This window comes from Mauremys mutica, chromosome 5, assembly GCF_020497125.1.
Source record: "Mauremys mutica isolate MM-2020 ecotype Southern chromosome 5, ASM2049712v1, whole genome shotgun sequence".
NCBI lineage: Eukaryota > Metazoa > Chordata > Testudines > Geoemydidae > Mauremys > Mauremys mutica.
In genome coordinates, this window is record NC_059076.1 from 87,968,492 (window position 1) to 87,991,930 (window position 23,439).

Here is a 23,439-nt window from a genome sequence, read left to right on the forward strand (position 1 = left end):
TTACGGCAGAGGCAAATACGCTGCTGTTCATTTTTATCAACAACCTCAAAATCTTCTGGATAAAATTTCCAAAAATACTTAATTGATTTAGGAGACAAAGCTCAGTGAGACTTAAACTTCTAAGTGCCTAAGTCTCTGTTGAAAATAGGACTTAGACACTTGTGAAAATTTTATCTTCTATCATCTTCTATTAAAAGTAAATAACGATTAAGACAGAGAACATTAATGCATCAAAAATGCATACTTACCCACATAAGCAAAATCCTTACATTATTGAAACCTTTATCCTCAATTCCCTCTACATCATTCTTATTTTTTTTAGGCCTGGTCTACATGAGAAAGTTTCACCAGTCATACCACCCCGTGCATACACTCTTATTCTAGTCTGAAAATAAAAGTGTCCTTGCAGGGGATTATAGCAATATAACCACATTGGTTTAAATTCACGTTAGCTTATGCCAGTCTAACTTTCCAGTGCAGACAAGCCCTTAGTTTACTGGTTGGGTCAGGTATCTATTTTGATTGCTAACTCTTCAGGGCATGGACTGAGTCATCTATCTATCAAGTATGTAGCATACTTTTTATGCAAATAAATAATAACAAATACTATCCTTCTAAATATGCATGCTGTTTCATATGCTGCATCATCAAAACATGAGTGACGTTTTCTCATGCAGAACAGCCACTCTGAATGTAAAAACTAGCTATGTTTATTTTCATTTCTGAGGGAACCAGACCCCCATGGGAACAAACTATGGTTAATGGTTCAGTTGTCTGGTGCCAGTGGCTGGGATTTCCTATTGTAAAGTGATGCATTAGTAAAGATGTAATAGAAATAAAATTATTTATTGTTGTCAAAAGAAAAATCCAGTTAATTTTACCAATTCCCACTGGTATCAAGGAGTATTGGAAAGTAGTAACCTAACAGCATGCAGAAACAACCTATCCATTCTCCAGACTTGAAGTGCTGAAGGTTCACATGGGATGGATGGACTGTACTTGTGTCTTGGAGTTGCCTATTAGCTGACACAAATTCTAGCCTGTATAATTCTTTTGAAGACTGGAAGTGGGAAAAAGTTAAGTTGTACTAAAGAAATAGCTTGTGAGGAAAAGATTAAATGAAAAGTTAAGTCAAATATCCACCTTTAGAACAACCAAAAAAAAATACAGATGCTGTCTAGTTATTCTCTTATTGGCCTTTCTACGTTATGGATTTTACACAAAAGTTCTCATAGCTGATTACCTCATGACTTAGATGAAGTTAAAAAAATGTGTGTATATATTTGCTTCTGATTTATAGAGCGACTATATCAATGTTCTGTATGCATTTATATTTCTCTAAAATATAAACAGTATCTTGATAAGACAAAACATTAGAACTATAATTCATCCTTTTTTATTGCTTGTATAAAGATAGGTGCAGAATCTGTTCCCTCCCTCCAATACATTCTCTATTATTAGTCACCATGACATTCCTAATGTAAAGAGATTTCTACTTCTTACCTGCCAGAAGCAATATCAGACATACTGCAAAGAAGTCTGGATACTCTGCTAGACCAGAAAAATCCATTCTGAAGTAGGTTCTGAAAAACTGGCCAATTTGTTTTCCAAGGAGTTCATCAAAGGTGCCACTCCACGCTCTTGCTACACTGGATGTACCTTCATAAAATACAAAAAATGAATAGGATTTTGCACAAACATAATGGTACAACAGTTAGTACTATAGAAATAACATGTTGCTATTTGTATTTAGGAAGATACAATTATTGTTAAACAAGTGGTCTTTTTCTCCATAGATTTTATTATAGAAATTCATATCTACAAAATTATAGTATAATATATTAAGCTACAATAACAATATCCTAATTTACTGCATTAGAAGAGTTCAAGTAAACTCTTCTATAATAGCTAACTTTGATAGTATAATAATCAATAATAATTTTTCATTTAGAGTACTTTTCATTATATTATTTCATCATATTATACTTTTATTTAATCCCAAAACATTCTGAAAATTACAACTGATATAAAATTAACTTCCCTCTGTGCTGGAATGCAGCCACTTATAAGGTGAAACATGCTATGTCTTTAGCAATGCACAGTAATACCACACAACAGTTTAGGACAGGAGTTGAAGAATAATTTTTCCATCTTGAATTACAGAAGTTTTAGTAGGCAGAATGAAATTGCCAGAGTTTGCATTTAGCCAGCATGCAAAGGTTAATCCCCAACTCTTGAAAAAACACTGCAGGACCACATGCAATCAAGACCACATTTTTATATCACTCTCAAAAAGCAACATCCCCATTAGCAGAGAGTCCCCTAACATAATACTTGGATGTACTGGGTGAGTTGTGATATAAGCCATGGTCCTGCAATTGAACCTGCACATGCGGATATGTTCACCCACACAGAACATCATTAACTTAATTGACTCTGTGCTGGTGGTACCCTGTGCCTGTGCAAAGCCTTAGTTGCAGGATCACAGTACTGGAAGGAAGCATGATACTTGAATCACAAATATCACTTCTTCCACTCTTCCTGACTTACTAAGGTGTCTCTCTGAATCTCTCCAATCCAAGCACTGACATTTCCCGGTCCCAATTAGCTTTATATATGATGGGATATCAGCCCAAAGCTGGTATATCTGCAGGACACTACATCACTGATGGAGTTACATTAATTGATACTTACATTTCATGATTTGTTTTCAAGTGTAGTTCTACACTGATGGCACCGTCCCTAGATCTACTACCTTTTTGTATCCAGAAACATTTATACTTACTGCTTTTACTCCAACTAGCCCTGCGGAGCCAACACAGCAATGAGAAACTGAATTAGGTTCTATTTCTTCTTTTGCATCAACAGAATTGTTTGCCACTATTTTCCAATTAGGTACACTTCTTTAAGCTGTTGAAGAGAACTGGTTTGCAAAGGCATCACAAAGTACCTATTTTGGCTTGAAGAAGCTTTATTAGAGGGGATGATGCATGAGAAGGAAATAACCCAGCTTGACTATTAGACTCCAGGGTGTGTCTGAAGTAGTAGCAATTAAGAAAAAAGAAAGAGCCCAAACCTACATTTTATTTCTAGTTTTCCCAGTCACCCCATCAGTTTTACACTGGTCTCTCAAACTTACCTATAACATATGATAAAATGAGATTCCAGCCAGTGATAAAAGCCCACAGTTCACCAACAGTTACATAAGTATACAAATATGCAGAACCAGTCTTGGGAACACGAGCACCAAACTCTGCATAGCAAAGACCTGCCATCACAGATGCCAAGGCAGCAATGAGGAAAGAAATAACAATACTAGGTCCAGAATCTGCTTTTGCGACTTCTCCAGCAAGTACATAAACACCAGCACCAAGAGTGCTTCCCACTCCCAGAGCGATAAGGTCCAGAGTGGATAAACATCGGCATAACTTGGAATCCTCAAGACTGTCCATAGTGACAATTTTTCTTCGCAACAGACACCGAACAAATGACAGAACTGGTCCACAGGGTATCATTTTGGATGTAGAACTAGAAAAATAAAATAGGTCATTAAAAAACATAGTAGGCATAATATAAACAAACCGTCACAATTTAACCTTCCAAAAGCCACTTTACTGATGGATAATACATTTTGCATTTAAACAAAATTGTGGATCATTAGCAATAAATAGTTTATCCAGAAATGTCTCCCTACCTCCTCTTTTCATTGCTTTGTTAGATTCAGTTTACTTTCTGACTTAGCTGACTGACTGGAAATGTAAAATATACTATATGACAACTGATTGTGATTACAGTTTTAATTAACTTTAAAAATAAAACCCTAAAAGATGAGAGTCTGCAAGCTAATAAAAACACTTTAGAAAGATTTTGTGATGACACACAAAAGATACTACAGGGGTTTTGGTATCTGAAGACAAGGAGAAAGATTGTTAAAGAAATATTAATTGTCTGAATGTGATTCAACATACCCTCCTTACAAGATAGATCACATTCATGCATGTACACTGTTCCATGAAAGAAAACAGAATTAGTGATTTCTCAATAAAACAGAAGAGGTAGCAACCTTACCCCACTTTTGTTTTCAGCTCACACACACTTTTCAGAAAATTTCCATCATATTTAAAACTTAACATAAGGTAAAATGAGAGCAAATAACTTGTATTTTAATTATTGATGGTTTCCCCTCAACCTTCCCTACAACAGAATCAAAGCGGACAGCCACCACCATATCACACAGCCTGTAAACTGCTTTACCAATGATATAATTAGGAGCAGGAGCAGCACTAATATTCCTAAGGATTTTGTATTTTCAGATTCATGGCTACAAATATCAATCTTTTATAAAAACTATTTTGATGGAGCCAGGGCAAAATTTGCTTTTAAAGTTCTCTTTAGTGAAAGCGGTTTAATGTCAATTTTTGAACCGTTTGTTTCTCTCCCTTCTCCTATCAACAGCATGCCAAAAAATAATTAATTCTGGAATACGACCAAAGAATTTAACCTTGTAATTATCTAATGAAGATTAAAAACAACACAATAAAAATATGTATTTATCATACAGTAACTGTGGTTCTTCAAGATGTTGTGGTCAGTACGGATCACACTGCAGGTTTGCATGCATGAGATTGGATTGTTTTGAATAGCAATGTCCGTCGGTGCAATGCACATGCCCTGTTCCTCCTCATGCTCCTATGCCTGGGCATTAAAGGTGGAGCAGCCCCAAGCCTCCCTCCATTCCCTCACAATTCAAAGTCCTTGTTGCCAAGAACTCCAAAAACAGAGAAGAGCAGGTAGTGGGGATCTCGAAGAACCAAGTGTTAGGATATAGATATTCAGGCCTGTCTGTAAAGGCCTATACTTTAAGAATTTAGGTATATGTTTATCATTTAGCTAGTTATAGAGGTATAAAAAAGAATCAAAATCAGTGTCTGCCTGTATAGGGCCTTTTCTCACTGTGAGAGTCTGAGGCCCTGTTCTTAGGCTAACTATATCCTTTTCTTTTCTTTCTTTTTCTCAGTTTACTTAATTTCCTGCTGGTAGCCTGTACTTTAAACTGACCTGACAGGCTTAATTACATGTCAATGTGGATCTCACTACAAGGAACTGGAAGGCTGTATCCCTTCAGGATGGTGGGAACGAGGAGTTTCAGCTGCATCAGTTGAATAGTGGTTGTAGTTTGGTATCCTGAATTTGACATCTGCTCTACCTAGGAGTGTTGGAACCTTGGTAGAAGTGGGGGTGCCATGAGATCCTGCCCCCTGCTCCTCTCATCCCCCCTGAGGCCTTGCCCCCAAGCCAGGCAGGAAGCCAGAGCCGGGCAGTGTTAAGAGCCACCCAGGGAGCCCAGGCCGCTATGGAGAGCCCCAGAACTTCCACCTGCCATGGGCAGGAGGCCAAGGGGCCCAAGAGCAGTCCATACCTGGTGTCCCCTCCCCCTGGGATGCTGTCCAGGGCTCCCCACAAGAGCGCCGCCTGAGCAGCTCTTGCACCCAGCTCCGACTTCCAGCCTGGCAAGGGGGTGGGGCCTCATGGGGAAGAGGCAGAACAGGGGCGGGGCCACAGAGAGGTGCTGGGCCTCATGGCGAGGGGGGTTAACGCCCACCTTAGCCCAGCCCACCGGGAAGAGACTGGCACTGCTGGCAGGAGCTGTACTTTGAAGCGGGGGAGCTGATCACCTTATCACCACTCTACCTCTGCCCAAGGCTTGCAGTTTGGGGGGCAATGCAGCTCCCTGTCCCCAAACTACACCCATGTTTAAAAGTGGGTGAGCATGGCCCCCCGGCTCCTGCAGTTCTGGCACCCGGGGCTTTACTCACTAAGTCCAATGCATAATGCTTTATAAAGGTCAGTGGATTACTCCATGTTGCTGCCTGGCAGCTCTCAGAAATAGGCACATTTCTGACGGAGGCAGAGGATGTTGTTGAACAGGAAGGGTACAGCAGAGTTCAAGCATCAAGACTCAGCAACCAACTGGTAACTCGGCAAGAGACATCATGATATCAATTTTGGTATCCTCTGCAAGGAGAAGCCTTAACCTTTAGAATGCCCGGATGTGGCTATAAACAGATGGGATGACGGTTTTTGTCAATGTAATAAAGCAGCATCCTGGACATATGTAGTGTGTGTAATTTCTTTACATCCTGTGGCAAATGTGGCTTCAGGAAGAAAACTGGCAGGTTGATTGACTGGTTTAGAAGAAATTCTGAGACCCACTTAGGAATGAATGTCAGGTGAGGTCGCAGCACTTCCTTGTTCCTCTGGAATGTAATATAGGGGGTTCAGCTACCAACTTCCAAAGATCACTCTCCCTCCTGGGTGAAGGGATCTTTGTGAAATACCATTGAGAAGGAATACAGCGGCATTCAGAAGGAGGAATATATCTTCTCGTTGAAGGGCAGTGCCAAGGGATGGTATGGGACTGGGACTGGCTGCCTCTTTGGTACCAAGGACATCTCCAGACACTGCTATTCCAAAAAAATCCAATCTTCTACACATGAGATGCATATGAGCCCATGATGAGATCCACACTAACATATACTCAATGAAGAAATGTACATTTGTAAAAAAGGTTGCAACTCAAATGAACGTAAATTGCTTTGCAAACTAATTACAGCATATATGTCCATCGTTGCATCGACCACTGAAAGGCAGTTATATGTGGGACAGCAAACAAACACTGTTTAACATCATATGGCAACAAAAGTATAGGATAGAAGTGAAGAAAAAATGAATATGACTTTAGGCAAAGCATGGTAGGGAGAATACACTTGCTCAAGTTGAAGTTTGGCCTTCACATTGAAACTAACACCCCCAATCACAACTAAAGTACCAAAGGATCTTTAGTGACCATTCGTCACAAGTAGTCAGAAGCTTGGTTTTAAGTGTTATCCATAAAGGCTTGTCTATATGAACTGTTTGTGTGCAGCAAGCTGGGGTGTCCATCTACCACACACAGCCTGGTGCACACTAAAAGTTCCATGGTGTGCTCTGATCTTCCTTGCTGTGAAATGGAAATAGACTAAAGTGCTATGGAATACTGCTGCTGTGCATTAAAAGTCCTGTAGTGTACTGAATTCGATCTATTCTCATTTCAAAGTGGGGTAGATCAAAGCACATTATGGGACTTTTAGTGAATAGCAGCAAGGTCCACACAGACTGTTAGTGTGCGGCTGGCTAACACAACACAGATTTACACCACAGCTTGCCGCAGACTAACTGTTCCTACAGACATGCCTTAATATAGCACCTCCAACCAGCCCAGTTTAAAAAACATACTGAGGCACTGATTCAGTACCAGAATGGATAAAAATCAATGATTTTAAAAAATAAATAAATAAATAAAATAGGATTTTTTTTATAAAATGCTTTTTGAGGAAAAAAACCTATCTAAAGATAGTTTTAATTAAGATACATTATAGCTCAAAGATATCTCATCAGGGAATAGGGATTATAAATTCTAATTCTCTATAGTATGAGACAATATATTCATGTAATGTTTAAGAAAAGTTTTGTAAATGAGTTCCAATAGTTCATGGATTAGGGACCCAATTTTATGGAGTTCCAGGGGCGTCTGTATAAATTATTTAGGTTACTCTTTTTTATCTACCCAATGGACTCAACCTAGAAGATACCATCAGACATGTTTAGTTAGTTTAAAATAAATAAATAATATATAGAGGTGAGAAATAACAGACCTCAACCCTATTGTCTCTCTGCAAATTTGTTTACACAGAGTCAATCCCTTACCTCTCTCTAAAAGTGCAAAGTTTCAAAAAGTTCAGTGAATAGAAGATTGTCGGGGGTGGAATAGATCTGGACAAGGAGAGAAAGTCTGGAGATAAATGTGAGAAGGGAGGGACAGGCAGTAGAAACAAAAGCAAAACTGTTTGAGCAGCATATTCCAGAAGTTTTGAGGTCTTTCTGAGTGTAGCCTTCATTGATTTGAGATCTACCATACCATTCTCTCACTAGAGGAGAAAACTTATAATGGCAGCAGGCCGTAAAAGAGACCCAGTTTGGGAATATTTGAATGAAGTTCCTCTACCTGTGGGTAAGACAGGCATGCGTGCAAAATGCAAACAGCACAACTAAGAAATGCAAGGCCTGGTCGCCCGAACGAAAGAACATCATGAGACGTGTTCCTTCTCAGGAGGAAGCTGTGTTGAAGATGATGAAAGGAACATGTCTGAACATGCAGGATCTTCAGGTTGGTAAACTTCTTTATTTCATACTTCTTTCTTAAGGACTGCCTGTCTTCCATCTAGACTATTCTTGAATTCTCATGTTTGAGCAAAAAATATAGTTGTTACTCTATGGTATTATCATTTTGATGCGGCTGTGATAAAAAATAAATAGGCAGATCTTCCTTTTACAATTTCACCTTTAAAGTAGTACTGAGTGTCAGTGAATGCAATGAGTAATACTAAATGAGCAGTATGGTGGTAATAATTAAATAATTGCACTGACTTATGTTGTTTAGGAGAATCCATCCTCAACATACAGGATTCTGAAGACTATCCACCTTCAAGATCACCATCATTTTCTATAGTTTCAGAGTTATCTGCCAATGATAGTGTTTCAGTCACATCACATATGTCACATAGTCACAGTATATCACCGGTGGCAAAAAGAAAAAAAAATCTCTATCATCCAGAAACAGCCATAGATAGTTGTGATAAGAACCAGCAGATTGCAAAAAGAGGTAACTGATGAAAAAATTACCTAGTTTGTTTATGCAACAAACTCTCCTTTCCGTATGATTGAGAACCCACACTTCATTAACATGGTTCAGTCATTAAGACCAGGATACTAGTCCACCCAAGAGCAGATGTCGCAGGCAAATTGCTGGATAAAGTGTATGAAAGAGAAATTGAGCAGTGTGCAAAAGGTCTAGAGGGTAAGATTGTTAACCTGAGTCTTCATGAGTGGAGCAATGTCCACAATGATCCTGTTGTATGCAGGGCCGGCTCCAGACCCCAGGGGGAGGGCGGCAGGCGGCTCCCGTGGACCTCCCGCAGGCATGCCTGCGGAGGGTCCGCTGGTCCCGCGGCTTCGGTGGAGCATCCGCAGGCGTGCCTGTGGGAGGTCCACCGGAGCCGCGGGACCAGCGGACCCTCCGCAGGCACGTCTGCAGGAGGTCCACCGGAGCCGCGGGACCGGCGACCGCCAGAGCGCCCCCCACGGCGTGCCGCCCTGCTTGGGGCGGCGCAATTCCTAGAGCCGCCCCTGGTTGTATGTGCTTGTGTGACAACAGAAGAAGGGAATGTCTTCCTTACAGAAACAATTGATACATCAGGAAATGCACACACAGCAGAATACTTACAAGAAGTAGCAGTAAAAGCTATAACAAACTGAAAAAAAATTCAAATGTCTAGTACGCAGCTTGGTCTTAGACAATGCTGCAAATGTATCCAAGATGAGAAGAAATTTAAAAGAAAGTGAAGAGAGTCTCAAGCTAATAACATACGGTTGCAGTGCTCATTTGATGCATTTCCTAGCCAAAGACTTCAGTGTTCCAGAAATAAAGGCTAATGTTGTTGAAATTGCAAAATACTTCCGTAACAACCACTTTGCAACAGCTGCTCTGAAAAAAGTGGGAGGAACCAAGCTAACTCTACCACAAGACGCACGATGGAATTCAGTAGTGGACTGTTTTGAGCACTATAGAAAGAATTGGCCTAATCTGATGACAGTTTGTGAACAAAATTGTGAAAAAATAGATGGCACTATCACAACCAAAGTTCTCAACATTGGGCTTACAAGAATGGTTGAACACATGCTGAGTACCCTGAAGCCTACTTCTGTAGCCTTGAACGAAATGCAGGGAAATAGCTGTTTTATTGCTGACGCTGTTGAAATTTGGAAGGAACTGAGTGAGATCTTAAAAAGAGAAATATGCAATGACAGAGTTAAATTGCAAGCATTAAAAAAACACATGGGACAAGCACTATCTCCAGCTCATTTTCTTGCAAATATTCTCAATACTCAGTACCAGGGTCAAACCTTAATTGCTGAAGAAGAGGAGTTGGCTATGACGTGGACATCCAGCAATCATCCCACCATAACGCCAACTATAATAAACTTCAGAGCTAAGGGTGAACCATTCAAGAAATATATATTTGCTGATGATGTTTTAAAGAAAAAGTCACACCAGTGAACTGGTGGAAGTCACTTAAACACTTGGATTCAGAGACTGTTGAAGTGATAATCTCACTTTTAACAGCAGTAGTTTCTTCTGTGGGTGTAGTAAGAATGTTTTCTTCCTTTGGACTAATTCATTCCAAACTGAGAAGTTGTTTGGGGCCTGAAAAAGCAGGAAAGTTTGTTTTTCTTTTCCAGATTATGAACAAACAGGAAAATGAGGATGAAGACAACTGAGTTAGCTGCAGAAGCCAATATTTTAAGTTTCTCATGTTGACCTGGCTGACATAGTCGATTTAATTTATATATAAACAAAAACAAACCTGATTTAAAAAACTTGAATGTTTAAACTAAATTCAAAAATTCATATGCTTGTTTTGTTAAAATATTATATGTTTGCTGTTGAAGAAAAAAATCCAGAATACATAACGTTGTTGTTTTACTTAAATAAAACAATTTAAATGTCTGTCTGGTGATGTTCTCCTCCTAAAATACAGCATGGCAAGAAAATCCTCCAAATATTAATGATTAACCTGTGGAATTGGAGATAGCTCACCTCCCAATGACTTCATAAATATCTGCTTCAATTATTCAATTATTTTGTTTGGTTATTTAAATGAAATAACCAAACAATCATTCAATTTTCTGATACAGCTGTAAAACTAATCTGAAAAGTTTTCAAAATAAATCACTTAAAAATATATAGTGTGTACCTTCCAAAAATGAAACCTACATCTACCTGAGTTGTGAAGAATATGTATTAAGGTTATAACAACCAACAAGAATGCACTTTTATGTAGAAATCAATGATTAAATCAAGTCTTCCTGACTAGTGATTAATTTAAATCAAATCCACCCAGTTCAGTACTGACTGTCAGGTACTACTGAATCACTAATACAACCTTCTGCAGCACTCTGGCTGAAGGGTATCTCCCATCTAAATTCTTACTTCAGCCTGCCCCAGCTTAGCATATAAGAGTAGATAAGATCACTGTTGGAGGCAGCATTTCGACAAACTGATTGTGGATGACTTAAGAATTTTTCCAACAGAGACACATTTACCACGATTACTATATAAATGCAATTGAGTTACACTGTAAAAGCCAAATCCCAAGCCTGCGGAAGGTGTAAGGGGCACATCAGTCAATCATTCATTCCTATCCAGCACCACACTGGGCTGATCCATTTTGAGAACGGATGGTTTGATGTGGAAGAGTACACTAGGGAGCTCTAAGCCCAAAAAAGCAACCCCTGCTCCCATAAGCAGCCCTCTGTGGAGCCTGTTTTCTCTACCCTCTTTCTTCAGGCAGGGACCTAAGGAGGTTACTGAAGCCCTGGGAGGAGAGCTGCCATGGAGGGGAGAGAATGAGATCAGGATGTATCCCAGAACATGCTTTCCTAGCGATGTAGGAGCGGTTAGGAGGAGGCCCCCTGATTCCTCTTCCAATTGATTTCTATCAGAAAGAAATCAGAAGAAAAAAAGCCCTCTAACACTGCAACCTGATGGTCTTTATCCTTTTGGATAACTGCTCTGAAGTATGCGGAAGGATATGCCGTAAGAGGTAAACAGCCTCTTAAATGCTTTGCTGCTGACTGTCATGCACATTTCTTTCCAGGCATTATCTTCTAGGATCCTGGGGGCAGGGGTGGGTGGCTGCATAGTTGTTATGCTGATAGCACTGAGGGAGCATGTTTCTGGTGTCTTTTCCAAAATGGCCATTGAAAGACCCTTTTTTTTTTTTATAGGCTTCCAATCCTCCCCCATCAGATGACCTCTCTTGTCAGCCTCAAACCCCATCAGGTGATCATTGTGGCCCACCAGGTGCTTTGTTACTTGGTCAACATCCATGTAGAGTCCAGACTTGAAAAACTGGTTTATCCTGGGTGACAGCCAGCTCTTTGTCCCAGGGTGCTTCCATCTGAACGGGTGATCATTAAGGTTTAACAATCATCCATTATTAGTCCTCTGCTAGGTGCAAGACTTTCTCCTGACACCTCCTGTGTGTTTCAGCTATATTTGTAGGCTACAGAACAAGCTTATAATCAAAATGGTGCTCAGAAAACAAACTGGAGTTTGTAATTTGATATATGGAGAAAGTACACAGAGAGTTCATAATATCAAAAAATTAATAACTTGTACACAGGCAGACCCCTAAACTGTCACAGTACTCATGGAATACAGAGTCCCCTTCCACAAAGTCTCCATACAGCTCTTAAATAGGTTTGACACTTCCACAGACATGTAAAGTGTTTCAGGACTTGGTCTTAATTTTGTTGCAAAACTTCATGAATAACTGAAAAAAAATCAATAGGTGCATATGGACAGAGTCTGTATGTCTACAGAAAAACAATTTAAACTACCTTTTACATTGTAATCTCTGCCTTCACTCTGAGAAATAAAATTTGCTTTAAATACATAACATAAAAATTACAAATCACTCCCCAGTCTGGGGGTGGTAGAAGACACACCTTTCACTTTAATTACTGCCCTGTGCTAGGCTCTTGAAATATTTCATCCTGAGTTTTACATTTTTTTAAACTAGAATATAAATGACAAAAGTATTTACTGTACAAAGCAAACACTATGTGCAATCCAAAATGTGATTTTATTGTTAACATATATGCTTAAATATTCCAGGAGAAATCTATTTTCAAGAGGTTTTTTGTTGTTAAAATATATTTTGCTGACTTCATATTATTTTACAGTACTACATCTGATAGGCCATTTTTTTTAAAAGAAAGTAGTGTTCATATCTATCAAATATGTTGTTTTACAGACCCCAATGCCCCTAGAATATTCAGAATGGTAAGAAATATGGAAACCTTCTCCAGATAAAATGTAATCCTTCCTCAGCCTCTGTTTCCTTCAAAAAACCTGAAACAAATTGTACCAATATGTTCTCCAACAATACCAGCTCTCCTTATAACTTACTGCCAACTTCAGTTAATTTGGCGTAATTCAATATTAGCATTGATTTGTCTTTCCTGGCATGAGGATGTTTAACTTTGGTTTTCTTCATCCTCTATGAAATTAAGAGAACAAAAATTTGAAAGTTGCAAAATGTACATACATGAGTAACATATCAATGCATGATTTTATATGAACTGTACTTTTAATTTTGTGCATTATAAATGCTGATGCTATGAATAAGAACCTCATAGAAGTTGTTAATATTTTTAAAAAAGAAAAACCAATGTAATTATATTTAAGAAAAGCAAGACAACAGAACAGATGCCTAAATACTCCTTCAAACAGAAATGGTCTTTGTTTAGGTTAATGTGGAAACCATCTCTATTTGATTAACACATTTGAAAGGAGATCAGTATGGCATCTAGTTAGAGAAGCATTAACAGGGTTAATACTTTAAGGTATGATATATTTATCACAGGTCTTGCTTTTCAAAAGCATATAAAATTTGAGTAATTTGTTTTAATATATGTGATAATCCATAATCTTTTTGACATATTAAAAATCTTCGTGTGTACTGAAACTGACTTTTTTTTTTTTAAAGAGTTTCTTAGCATGAAACTTTATTACTAACCTTCTGGTTCAATGCAACTTTTTGTTGGACAAGCTTCTGCCTTTCTTATAAGTGAGTCCTGCAGTTCTGTATCCTTAAATGTGAGCAGCAACAGTTCTATATGATTTTACGAAACTATCTTCTTTAAAACTGTGGGTTAGGTGGGAGCTGCTGGTTCCTGGGGGTGGTGGCACAGTAAACACAGGTGATTGGATGATAGGAAGCTGACTGGGCTATTTACCCGGGGGGGGGGGGGGGACCGTGTTACTCCTTTCCATTTAAATCATATTCATTATAGCCACAAAGTGAAATCTTTTTTAGCTTCTTTTTTCATATTTAAACACACACACATACATGCACGCAATTGGTGTTAAGGCCTGAATGGGCATTTTTGTCCACCACTCATAGATAGGGACTTGCATTACCTTAAAGATGTTTGCATTAAAAAAAAAGCATCTAAACATTCTCTGCCCTACTGGGGAAGGGAAATATCTTCAGATTTCATATTTGCAGTCCTTATAAAAGGAAGATCCAGCATTACAGTACTATTATAAAGCACTCACAAACCCAAGCTTCAAACCCACACAATCTAATGCTGAAATGTTTAAAATATTTCTGCATTAGTTGAAGTAATTTAAAAAAAAAAAAAAAAACTGAAATCACCCCTTTGAAAACAGTGTTGTAATAAAATAAGGAGTGCAGCTAGAGAGTATACTCAGTTCTGCTGAATTGTGATAGAGACATGCAGTACAGCACATTCTCCTACATAGGGTTTGAAATACAAAAGTGCTAAGGACTGTAATTAGAATAACAGTCCAAATATTCCTGTGAAATAACCAATAAGCAAGCCTCAGTTTGTTAAAAATTATCTTCCAGAATGAACTAAATTGAAAAGTATAGCAGTTTTATTGCTTCCAATGACAGACAAAAAAATAATCTATGAACAATACAACCCCTACACACCAAACCCCAAACGCAGTAACATTTTTATTCAACTGTTTACACTGTTTTTTTTTAGTGCATCGTGTCACTACACTTCTCATAATGAAGAGCGCTCTAGATTGTGCACACCCCGAGGTGGAGATACACCATCTCAGAGTATACTCTGGGAGGCACAGTCCTTCCAGGACCTTCCTGATGCTTCAACTAGCCTGCTCTTGAGGCCTGTGTAGAGAAGGAGAGAGGGCCATACTCCTCCTCTTCCCACGCTTGTGAGGATAGTTTGCATCCCCAAGTGGGACCAGTCCCTCTGCTCCCTATATGCAGGGTCTGCAGTTATGTAAGATGGGGATATGGAAAGCCCCTCAAGCCTTTCCTTCTGTTCCTACACACAAGAGCCAGAAACAACCTGGCCTTAGCCATTCTAAGTAAGTCCCAATCCTGGAGCCAAGGCAACTGCTTGAAGGTACATTATCCACTTATGTAGAACAATATTGCAGGCCTGGGGCTCAAGACATTATTTCCCATATCAACACAAGATATTCCTTTATAAAAGTAAAAAAGGAGTAAAGGATTTTTATTCTGAAAAGAAAACAAGAACCTCTTTAAACTTCTGTAGATATTAATACTTTGCGCGTCACCCCTATTCCATCCTTGCTAACTTGAGCTCTGCCTTCCTCCCATTTACTGTTCTCTCTCCCCTGAAGTGACTCCCCTCCTGCTTCCCTAGCTGTCCCTAGGGTTACCAACCCTCCAGCACTGTCCTGGCGTGTCCAGGGACTAAAGATTAATCTTTAAAGATTATATCATGTGATGAAACCTCCGCTCCAGGAATATGTCCAGCCAAAACTAGCAACCCTAGCTGCCCCATGCTCCCAGCTCTTCCATGCTCCCAGCCTGATCTCTCCTCCCCTGCTAGTACCCAGCCTGAGAGAGGGGCCAGCAGCAAGGGGGTACAATTATGTCAGGAGTGCAAACTGTTAAGTGGAAAAGAATTCTTGGGAGGAGAGAGGCAAGAATTACTCTTGAAGAACCTTACCCCTACTCCTGCTGCAAGCTAAACACTTTTCCTTTTCCCAGTACAGTGCCCTCCTGCGATTCCACAAAAGCCTTGAAACTTTTCCAGTTCTCAGGGGACATACACCTAGGGTGTTGTCTCGTGTCCTCCAGGTTCGATATGGATTATTTTTAAACCAGGTAAATTAGAAACTGGTGTTGAAACATATATTACTGCCCCTCAGAAGTCAAAAGCCTGGGGTAAAAATACCCCCAAAGCTAGAATCCTGTAACAGCAGGTGTACTTCTTCAAAATATTCAATAAAAATTAAAAATACTCCTGCTTTTAAGACAACAGCTAATTGCTTCATATTCCACTGAAGATATGGGTCCCTCTTCTTTTGATTTTTCTTCTAAAAGCTCAGCCTCTAAAAATAAACGTGGCAGAACTGCAAGGTGCTGAGTGCCATCAACTCCCTCTGACGTCAGCATGAACAACGGCCCCCCAGGTCAGTGGCCCCATTGTATGAAACCAATAGTAAGCTGGGTTTTCTTTACTTTAAACATTCACCACCCAGGAAAGATACAAGCTGTCTGACATCAAAAGACTACTGACGGTACTGATATTACTGCAGAGAAGAGTATTTCCTTTAGAATTTTATAGCTATGTTCATGGCACCTTGTTGGTAGACGTGAATGTAAATGCATTTGATTTAAGTAGCAATCCTGTGCTGTGTTTTGCTGTCAGACCCCTGCACCTGTGCAGAGCCCCATGTGACTTCAACCGTGCTCTGTGTCTGCCTATATGGAGAACACCACAAGATTGGGACGTTAGTGACCTAACTAAAAAAAACTGTTTAAGCGTTCAGAATGCACTCAGTAGAACTACTGCATTTTAAAGTTAGCTCTGCAAGAGTCACATGTGCACAGCCACAACTATTTATGGCAAACTCAACCTAAATTAGCAAAAACAATGAGGAGTCCTTGCGGCACCTTAGAGACTAACAAATTTATTTGGGCATAAGCTTTTGTGGGATAAAACCTACTTAATTAGATGCATGGAGTGGAAAATACAGTAAGCAGGTATAAATATACCACACATGAAAAGATGGGAGTTGCCTTACCAAGTGGGGGGTCAGTGCTAACAGCACATCAGCACACTGCTTTTATTAAACTGTTAAACATATCTAGTAAACTAGAGATTTTTTTCAAACAATTTATTTAAGCTTTCTTCCTCAGTCCACATATACAATAGCACTTCCTTTAACTGAAAGGAGGATTTAAAAAAGTTTCGTTTGTGTTAATTTTCATAATAAATTGTGAGTGTAATTGTGTACAATTTCTGTAATGATTTTAGAGCAGTCTTTTTTTCCATTTTAGGCACGGAACAACAAAAATAACAACAGAAAGACAGTTCAAATTCTCTGAGTCCTGATACACACCATAGTCTTGTATAATAATTACATTTCATTATGGAAACACAATTATGGAAGTGAACAAGTCTCCATACAAGTATCATATAAATATTCATAATCTGGATGATGGGATGGATTGCACCCTCAGCAAGTTCACGGATGACACTGAACTGGGGGGACAGGTAGATACGCTGGAGGGTAGGGATAGGGTCCAGAGTGACCTCGACAAATTGGAGGATTGGGCCAAAAGAAATCTGATGAGGTTCAACAAAGACAAGTGCAGAGTCCTGCACGTAGGAATGAAGAATCCCATGCACTGCTATAGGCTGGGGACTGACTGGCTAAGCAGCAGTTCTGCAGAAAAAGACCTGGGGATTACAGTGGATGAGAAGCTGGATATGAGTCAGTGTCTTGTTGCCAAGAAGGGTAACGGCATATTGGGCTGCATTAGTAGGAGCACTGCCAGCAGATCGAGGGAAGTGATTATTTCCCTCTATTTGGCACTGGTGAGGCCACTTCTGGAGTATTATGTCCAGTTTTGGGCCCCCCATTACAGAAAGGATGTGGACAAATTGGAAAGAGTCCGGCAGAGGGCAACGAAAATGATCAGGGGACTGGGGCACATGACTTACGAGGAGAGGCTGAGGGAACTGGGCTTATTTAGTCTGCAGAAGAGAAGACTGAGGAGGGGGTTGATAGCAGCCTTCAGCTACCTGAAGGGAGGTTCCAAAGAGGATGAAGCTAGGCTGTTCTCATTGGTGGCAGATGACAGAACAAGGAGCAATGATCTCAAGTTGCAGTGGGGGAAGTCTAGGTTGGATATTAGAAAAAACTATTTCTCTAGGAGGGTGGTGAAGCACTGGAATGGGTTACCTAGGGAGGTGGTGGAATCTCCATCCTTAACAGTTTTTAAGGCCCGGCTTGACAAAGCCCTGGCTGGGATGATTTATTTGGGATTGGTCCTGCTTTGAGCAGGGGGTTGGACTAGATGACCTCCTGAGGTCTCTTCCAACCCCAATATTCTATGATTCTATGATTCAGACACTGCACACTGAACTAATAGTGTTTTTTACTTTTTTCCTAACTCATGAAAAGAACCAATAATAGTTTATACTGTATTATTTTCATCAGAGAGTTTTTAAAATTCTACCTAGACCAATATTTAGTCTAATATTCCAAGAGAAAAACCACACTTCATAATATTACTTCCAATCATATTGAAACTCCTAGGGATTTTACTGGTGTCAGGATTTAGACAAAATACCGTAAGTACTTTGAAAATGTGGTGTTTCCTCCTACTAGGATTGTTGACACTTTTCCAAAGCAGTAACAAGTATTTTAGGTCAATCTGTAGAAGGGACCATTGCTTTCCTTCTAGAACTCTTAACCTTACCCTTATCCACTACAGTCTCTGGCACCACTGCCAGCTTGTCAACTCCATTCTATCAAAAAATCTCTTTTCTTTGTCATTGTTGTCATCTTGACAAGGCAAGGCAACTATCTCTTTATACATGATTATGATGATTTACCCTACAAGGAATGTAGAAACTTAGCCAAACAAAACATTTTTCTAGAATATATTTGCTTTCAAGCAGTACAAAATACATTTCAAAAGCAGTGCTTAAAAATGCTACATTAGTGCAAGCCGCAGTGGAAAATACCCAGTTTATGTGGACAGTGAGAGGAATAGAGTTTGCAAAACCACTTTAGTGTATCTCATTGTAAGGAGGAAAAGGGAAGTATAGTTATTCTTCCTCATAGGTAGTTGGAGCTACCCTGATTCTTGATCTTCAGCATCACTTACAAAATCTGAGACACTAGTCTTCTAGGATTGCCTCTTCTAAACACAGGAGGTCTCAAATCCTTCCCTTTATGAAGAAGAATAGAAAGCAGTGTGGCCAGAGTCATTAGGGAGATCTCCGCCTTGCAAACACTCATCATGGCTTCCAGAATACACATATGCTTCTTGGATGCATCTCAGGAGCTTGCTTCTTTTGCCTGGCTAAGATTTCCAAGCTATCATTAGGGAGAATTCATTAGGACAAATAGGATTTGCTTTTGACCTAGCATCCGTGATAGAAAGGAGATTATGGCAAGTTAGTTTTGGTACTAATTGGAGTCCTCAGAGCTCTATGACCCTGTCCGTTTGGTTCCAGCATTGGGTACAACACAATCTATTGCTGGTCTTGTGGGTTATATAATATCCTTACAGCAATGCATAAAGATAAGAGGCTGAAATTCTGGCCCCACTGAACTCAATGGCAAAACTCCCATTGATTTCAATGGGGTCATGATTTCACCCTGGTTCTTTCAAATTTATCAGTTGCCTTTGACATGATTGATCATGTGGTTCACTTTGCTTTTCTAAGAATTGATCCAGAGAGGAGTATGATTATGTGAATTAGATGACCACTGTTTTGCTTCAAGCGCTGTCCCACTTGGACTGTCATGGAACTCTGTTCTACCACCTTTTCTGCTCCTTTGAGGAAGGTACAGCTACCCTTTGTTAACAAGATTTGCAGTTTAAAGGTCCTGTTGCATACCCGGCTGCATCTGAATTTTCAGATAGAAAACATATTTTTTATACTACAGCTATCTTTATCTAGTGCTAATAGGTTACCACTATTCTTTTCAGATCTGGACATCCCCACCTTACTTGTGTCTTTGACACCTGCCGACTAAATTTCTGTAATGCACTCTAATAATCAGTTTGCACACTGAAGTCCAGTTATAATTCACAGCATTGGTTTTGACCTACAAAGTGCTTTGTGGTTTGGGTCCTGCCCTTAGAGGCTACCTCTCTCTTCCCTAGCAACCATATTCCGCTTGGAATCATCAGCTGCTTCGGGCAACAGTTCTTAGGTTTGTATACCCCAGGGCCAGGCAGGAGGACATTCTTGCTGGAGGGACCTCCCATGTGAAATTTGCTTCACCCCTTGACCTAGCTGAGTTTGTAAGCTTGAGAGTATGTTACCAAGCCTGTTTACTCAGGCTTTTCCAGAGGGGATGGATGAAGCAGTGAAAGCTCTTATATTTTATATTTTGTGGGGGGAAGGCTTCTTTCAGCAGTTTTGACATGTTGTCAATGTAGACGAGTTTGAGGCTATTGAAGAATTTTTAGTTCATGAGTCTAGAAATGTATGGTCAGCGAATAACTTAAAGTAGAAAAAAAACCATTGCATCCTGATTTACTTGTGAAACGAGACTCTCACATAGACTGGAAATGAAACACAGGAGTAATCCAAGGGACACCACGATTAGGGTACTGGGGGGAAGGGACGGAGGGAGGTTAAACTTTCCTAAATATGAACACAGAGTTGCAGCCTCACTGCTATTGCCGTTGACTGATCTGGTAGGTATAATCTCTCAGAACGGCTGTAAGGGGCTGCCTTGATAAATCTGTAAAGGTTTAAACATCTAAAGAGCTGATTCTGCAAAATCTTATGCATGTGCTTAATTTCACATACTACTCAGCGTATGTGAAGTTGAGCATGTGCATAAGTGTTTGCATGATCGGGGCCTACCCTTGTAAGTTAATAACCAAAATCTTCTTTGCCAGCAGCACTTTGTGAAAAGCAGGTTGTCTTGCACTGGAAGTCAGCAGAACTATGACCTCTTGTTTTATTACCTTCTTGGTTTGGGATTATTGACATCTACAGAGACTAGAGAACAAAATAAGTATTAGAGTACATACACTATGGTATATATACACGTGTATTACATTGAACACTTTTACCATTAGGGGCAGCATTCTTCCAGAAGACTAAGAAATATAGAAGCAGAATACAGTAAAAGATAAGAAATAAAATTAGGAATTTACTTGGGCAGAGTCTGATCTCAATTACCCACCATTACGCCATGTTATTCCAGCGTAACTTGCCCTCCGTGTTTTTCTTGGAATTATATTATATGACAAACTCATACTAACAGCTGTAACATGACTGCAACCATTGCCATACCCAGGGAAAAGTTATGACTCAGTTTGTAATTTTAGATCATTCTGATACCATCAAAGAAGTATCATTGGCTAGTGTTGCATGAATAGATTAATGCAATACCACCAAAAACCTTTTTCATGTCTAGATTAATAAAGTATTAGAGATCTGATGTAATCTTCTAGCACGATCCCATGCTTAGGAGCTACCGACCAGGATAATTAAATACACAGTTACTTCCACATTTTAGTTTTAAGGCTCTTGATAGAAAAAACACAAGTAAAATTTTCAAATGTCACATTATTTCAAAACTCAATAAAATAGCAGGGCATTAGTTCACTGCAGTTTTAAATGTGCCAGACCTCCTTGAAGCTTTTAAAATATTATTGGTTTCCAAGATTTTATATCCATGTTGGCTTAAAATTAAAATTTTTATTCTGAACAGCAATAATGGACACTTCTTAACTACAATGATTCAAAGCCACTAAGTAAAATTTCAAGTTGTGCAAGCTGAGAGGCAGTCTCCAAACTAAAATAATGAACATCTTACTGCAATAGGGATCCCTCAAAGAGAAGAGAATGGCAGCACCAGCCAATGTTTTCTAAACTCTCACATTTTCAAATGCATTAATCAACATTACCAATAAACCATCCTATTGAAATGTCATTATTATCTCACTTTTATGGCACATACTGAACGGGCTCAGTTCTGCATAATGATGAGTCCTTCCAATGAGATGCTGAGCAACCAAAACTCAGACTGACTTTAGTGGAAATTCAAGTCTGAGCCCTCATACCATGGAATGCACACACTGACAATCAGCAATCCAGACTAGAGTCCTGCGTGGGACTATTTTTAATCCCACTCCTGCTATTTTGACAGCAACTCCTGTGAGACCTGGGGGATCCCGGTCCTGCTGCAGGGCTCTACACTAATCCCATGCAGGGTTCTAATTCAGATACTACATCTGGTTTCTTGTGACACCTCACACATACACTCTGGGCCCAATCCTGCAGCTCTTACACAAAACTCCCAATGAAATCTCTGGGCTGAAGTCTCCCAGAGACATCAGTGGAAGTTTTGCCTGAGTAAAGACTGTAGGATCAGGAAACAGGAAACTAAACAAATACCTGATTTAAAAAATAAAACAACAAAATACACACAGACAAAACCAATTACAACTATGATTCATTTGGGGCCAGATTTTACGCACCTTGCTCATGCAGAGCAGTACCTTAGTCTATGAGTTGCCGTGGACTACTTTCAGTGTGGAATAAAGTACTATTCAACATGGATAAGAATGACAAAGTCTAGCCCACAAACAGGGTGAATAGAAGGTGAAAGAGGCTCTTGTTAACAATTTACTACACCAAAAATAAAAGTAAGGCTCAAACATTTTAAACAAACTTAAGTTGACCCTCACCTGTTTCTCTTTATCTGGATACCAAGGATTAATCGGGAAGTGTAAGCAAGCATTTGCTTTTGACATGGTGACTAAAGCTGCAGGTTGCACTTTTTATGGGGGAGTTCTTTAAAGCTCCCAATAACTCCCCCATACTCAGAGTCATAAAAAAGGATTCACATAATGTTTAAGACGCCAATGAAAAATGTGTATAAAATTAAGAATAATTCTTTAGAATGTGATTTAACACACACACAATTCTGAAAATAATACCAGGTTCCTGCAAAGAAATATCAGTTACAGTGTGAGAATATACAGCAATGCTATTTATGTGGATGTCTAAAAGCACATACACATACAAATTTTGAAGAGAAAAAAATTAATAAAGCTCAATAATTATGATTTACATAATTACAATTATATAATAAGAATAGGATAATTCTAAAATAGGGAGGAAGACTAACTTTCCAGGAAAATAAATGTAATTCTCATACCTTTTTAAAAAATGTAATGTCTTTTACACATATATAAAGACAAGAAAAATATTGGTTTCAGTTTGTTTTGTTGTCTTACGATCTAACCAGACTGCTGACATTCTACTTTAACCTATAGTACATACTATATTAAACAGAATTATCACTTACCAATTCTCTCAAGTTTTCCTTAATTCTTTTTTCAGTTTGTTTTTAGAAGAAAAATCATACAAAACAAAAAATGGCTAGGCACAGCTCCGTTTTCCAAAAAATTTTATAGCAGCTCAATTATCTGTTGATAAAACACTGACACTACTAGACTATGGCAAGCACATGGAGTAGTTATGATAGTGTGCAGCTTCAAATGTAACAAAGAAGGATTAACAGATTTCCTTAGGAACAAACTCTTAATAGCTCTATTGGCCCCCAGTACTGGTCATTTAATCTGACCTTCAAGATATCCCAAACTGTTACACAGCAGGACTATATATCATCATCTGAATCCCAGATATTCCCAAGAGACCTACAGAAACTGCTTGTAACATTGCCACACAGTGCTGTCCCCAACTCCTCTCCACAGCACTGATTTATAAAGCAGCCCATGGGAGGAACTAGCT

At 39.2% G+C, this 23,439-nt stretch overlaps 1 protein-coding gene across 4 annotated transcripts in view; it reads right to left on the reverse strand.

Moving 5' to 3' along the window:
• Positions 1-23,384, reverse strand: part of SLC7A2 (solute carrier family 7 member 2) — a 56,910-nt gene extending 33,526 nt beyond the window's left edge. For 2 of the 4 annotated variants that reach the window (XM_045018421.1, XM_045018417.1), the window contains exons 1-3: positions 13,683-13,780; positions 3,140-3,528; positions 1,504-1,659 (exon numbers count right to left, since the gene is read on the reverse strand). In XM_045018421.1, the coding sequence (XP_044874356.1) occupies positions 1,504-1,659; positions 3,140-3,515 (532 nt within the window). In that variant the 5' untranslated portion in view covers positions 3,516-3,528; positions 13,683-13,780. Of the gene's footprint in view, positions 1-1,503; positions 1,660-3,139; positions 3,529-13,072; positions 13,164-13,682; positions 13,793-22,993 lie in introns of those variants that run through there. The other 2 variants (XM_045018420.1, XM_045018419.1) reach the window with 2 other exon arrangements.
• Between the last annotated feature and the right edge of the window lie 55 nt (positions 23,385-23,439).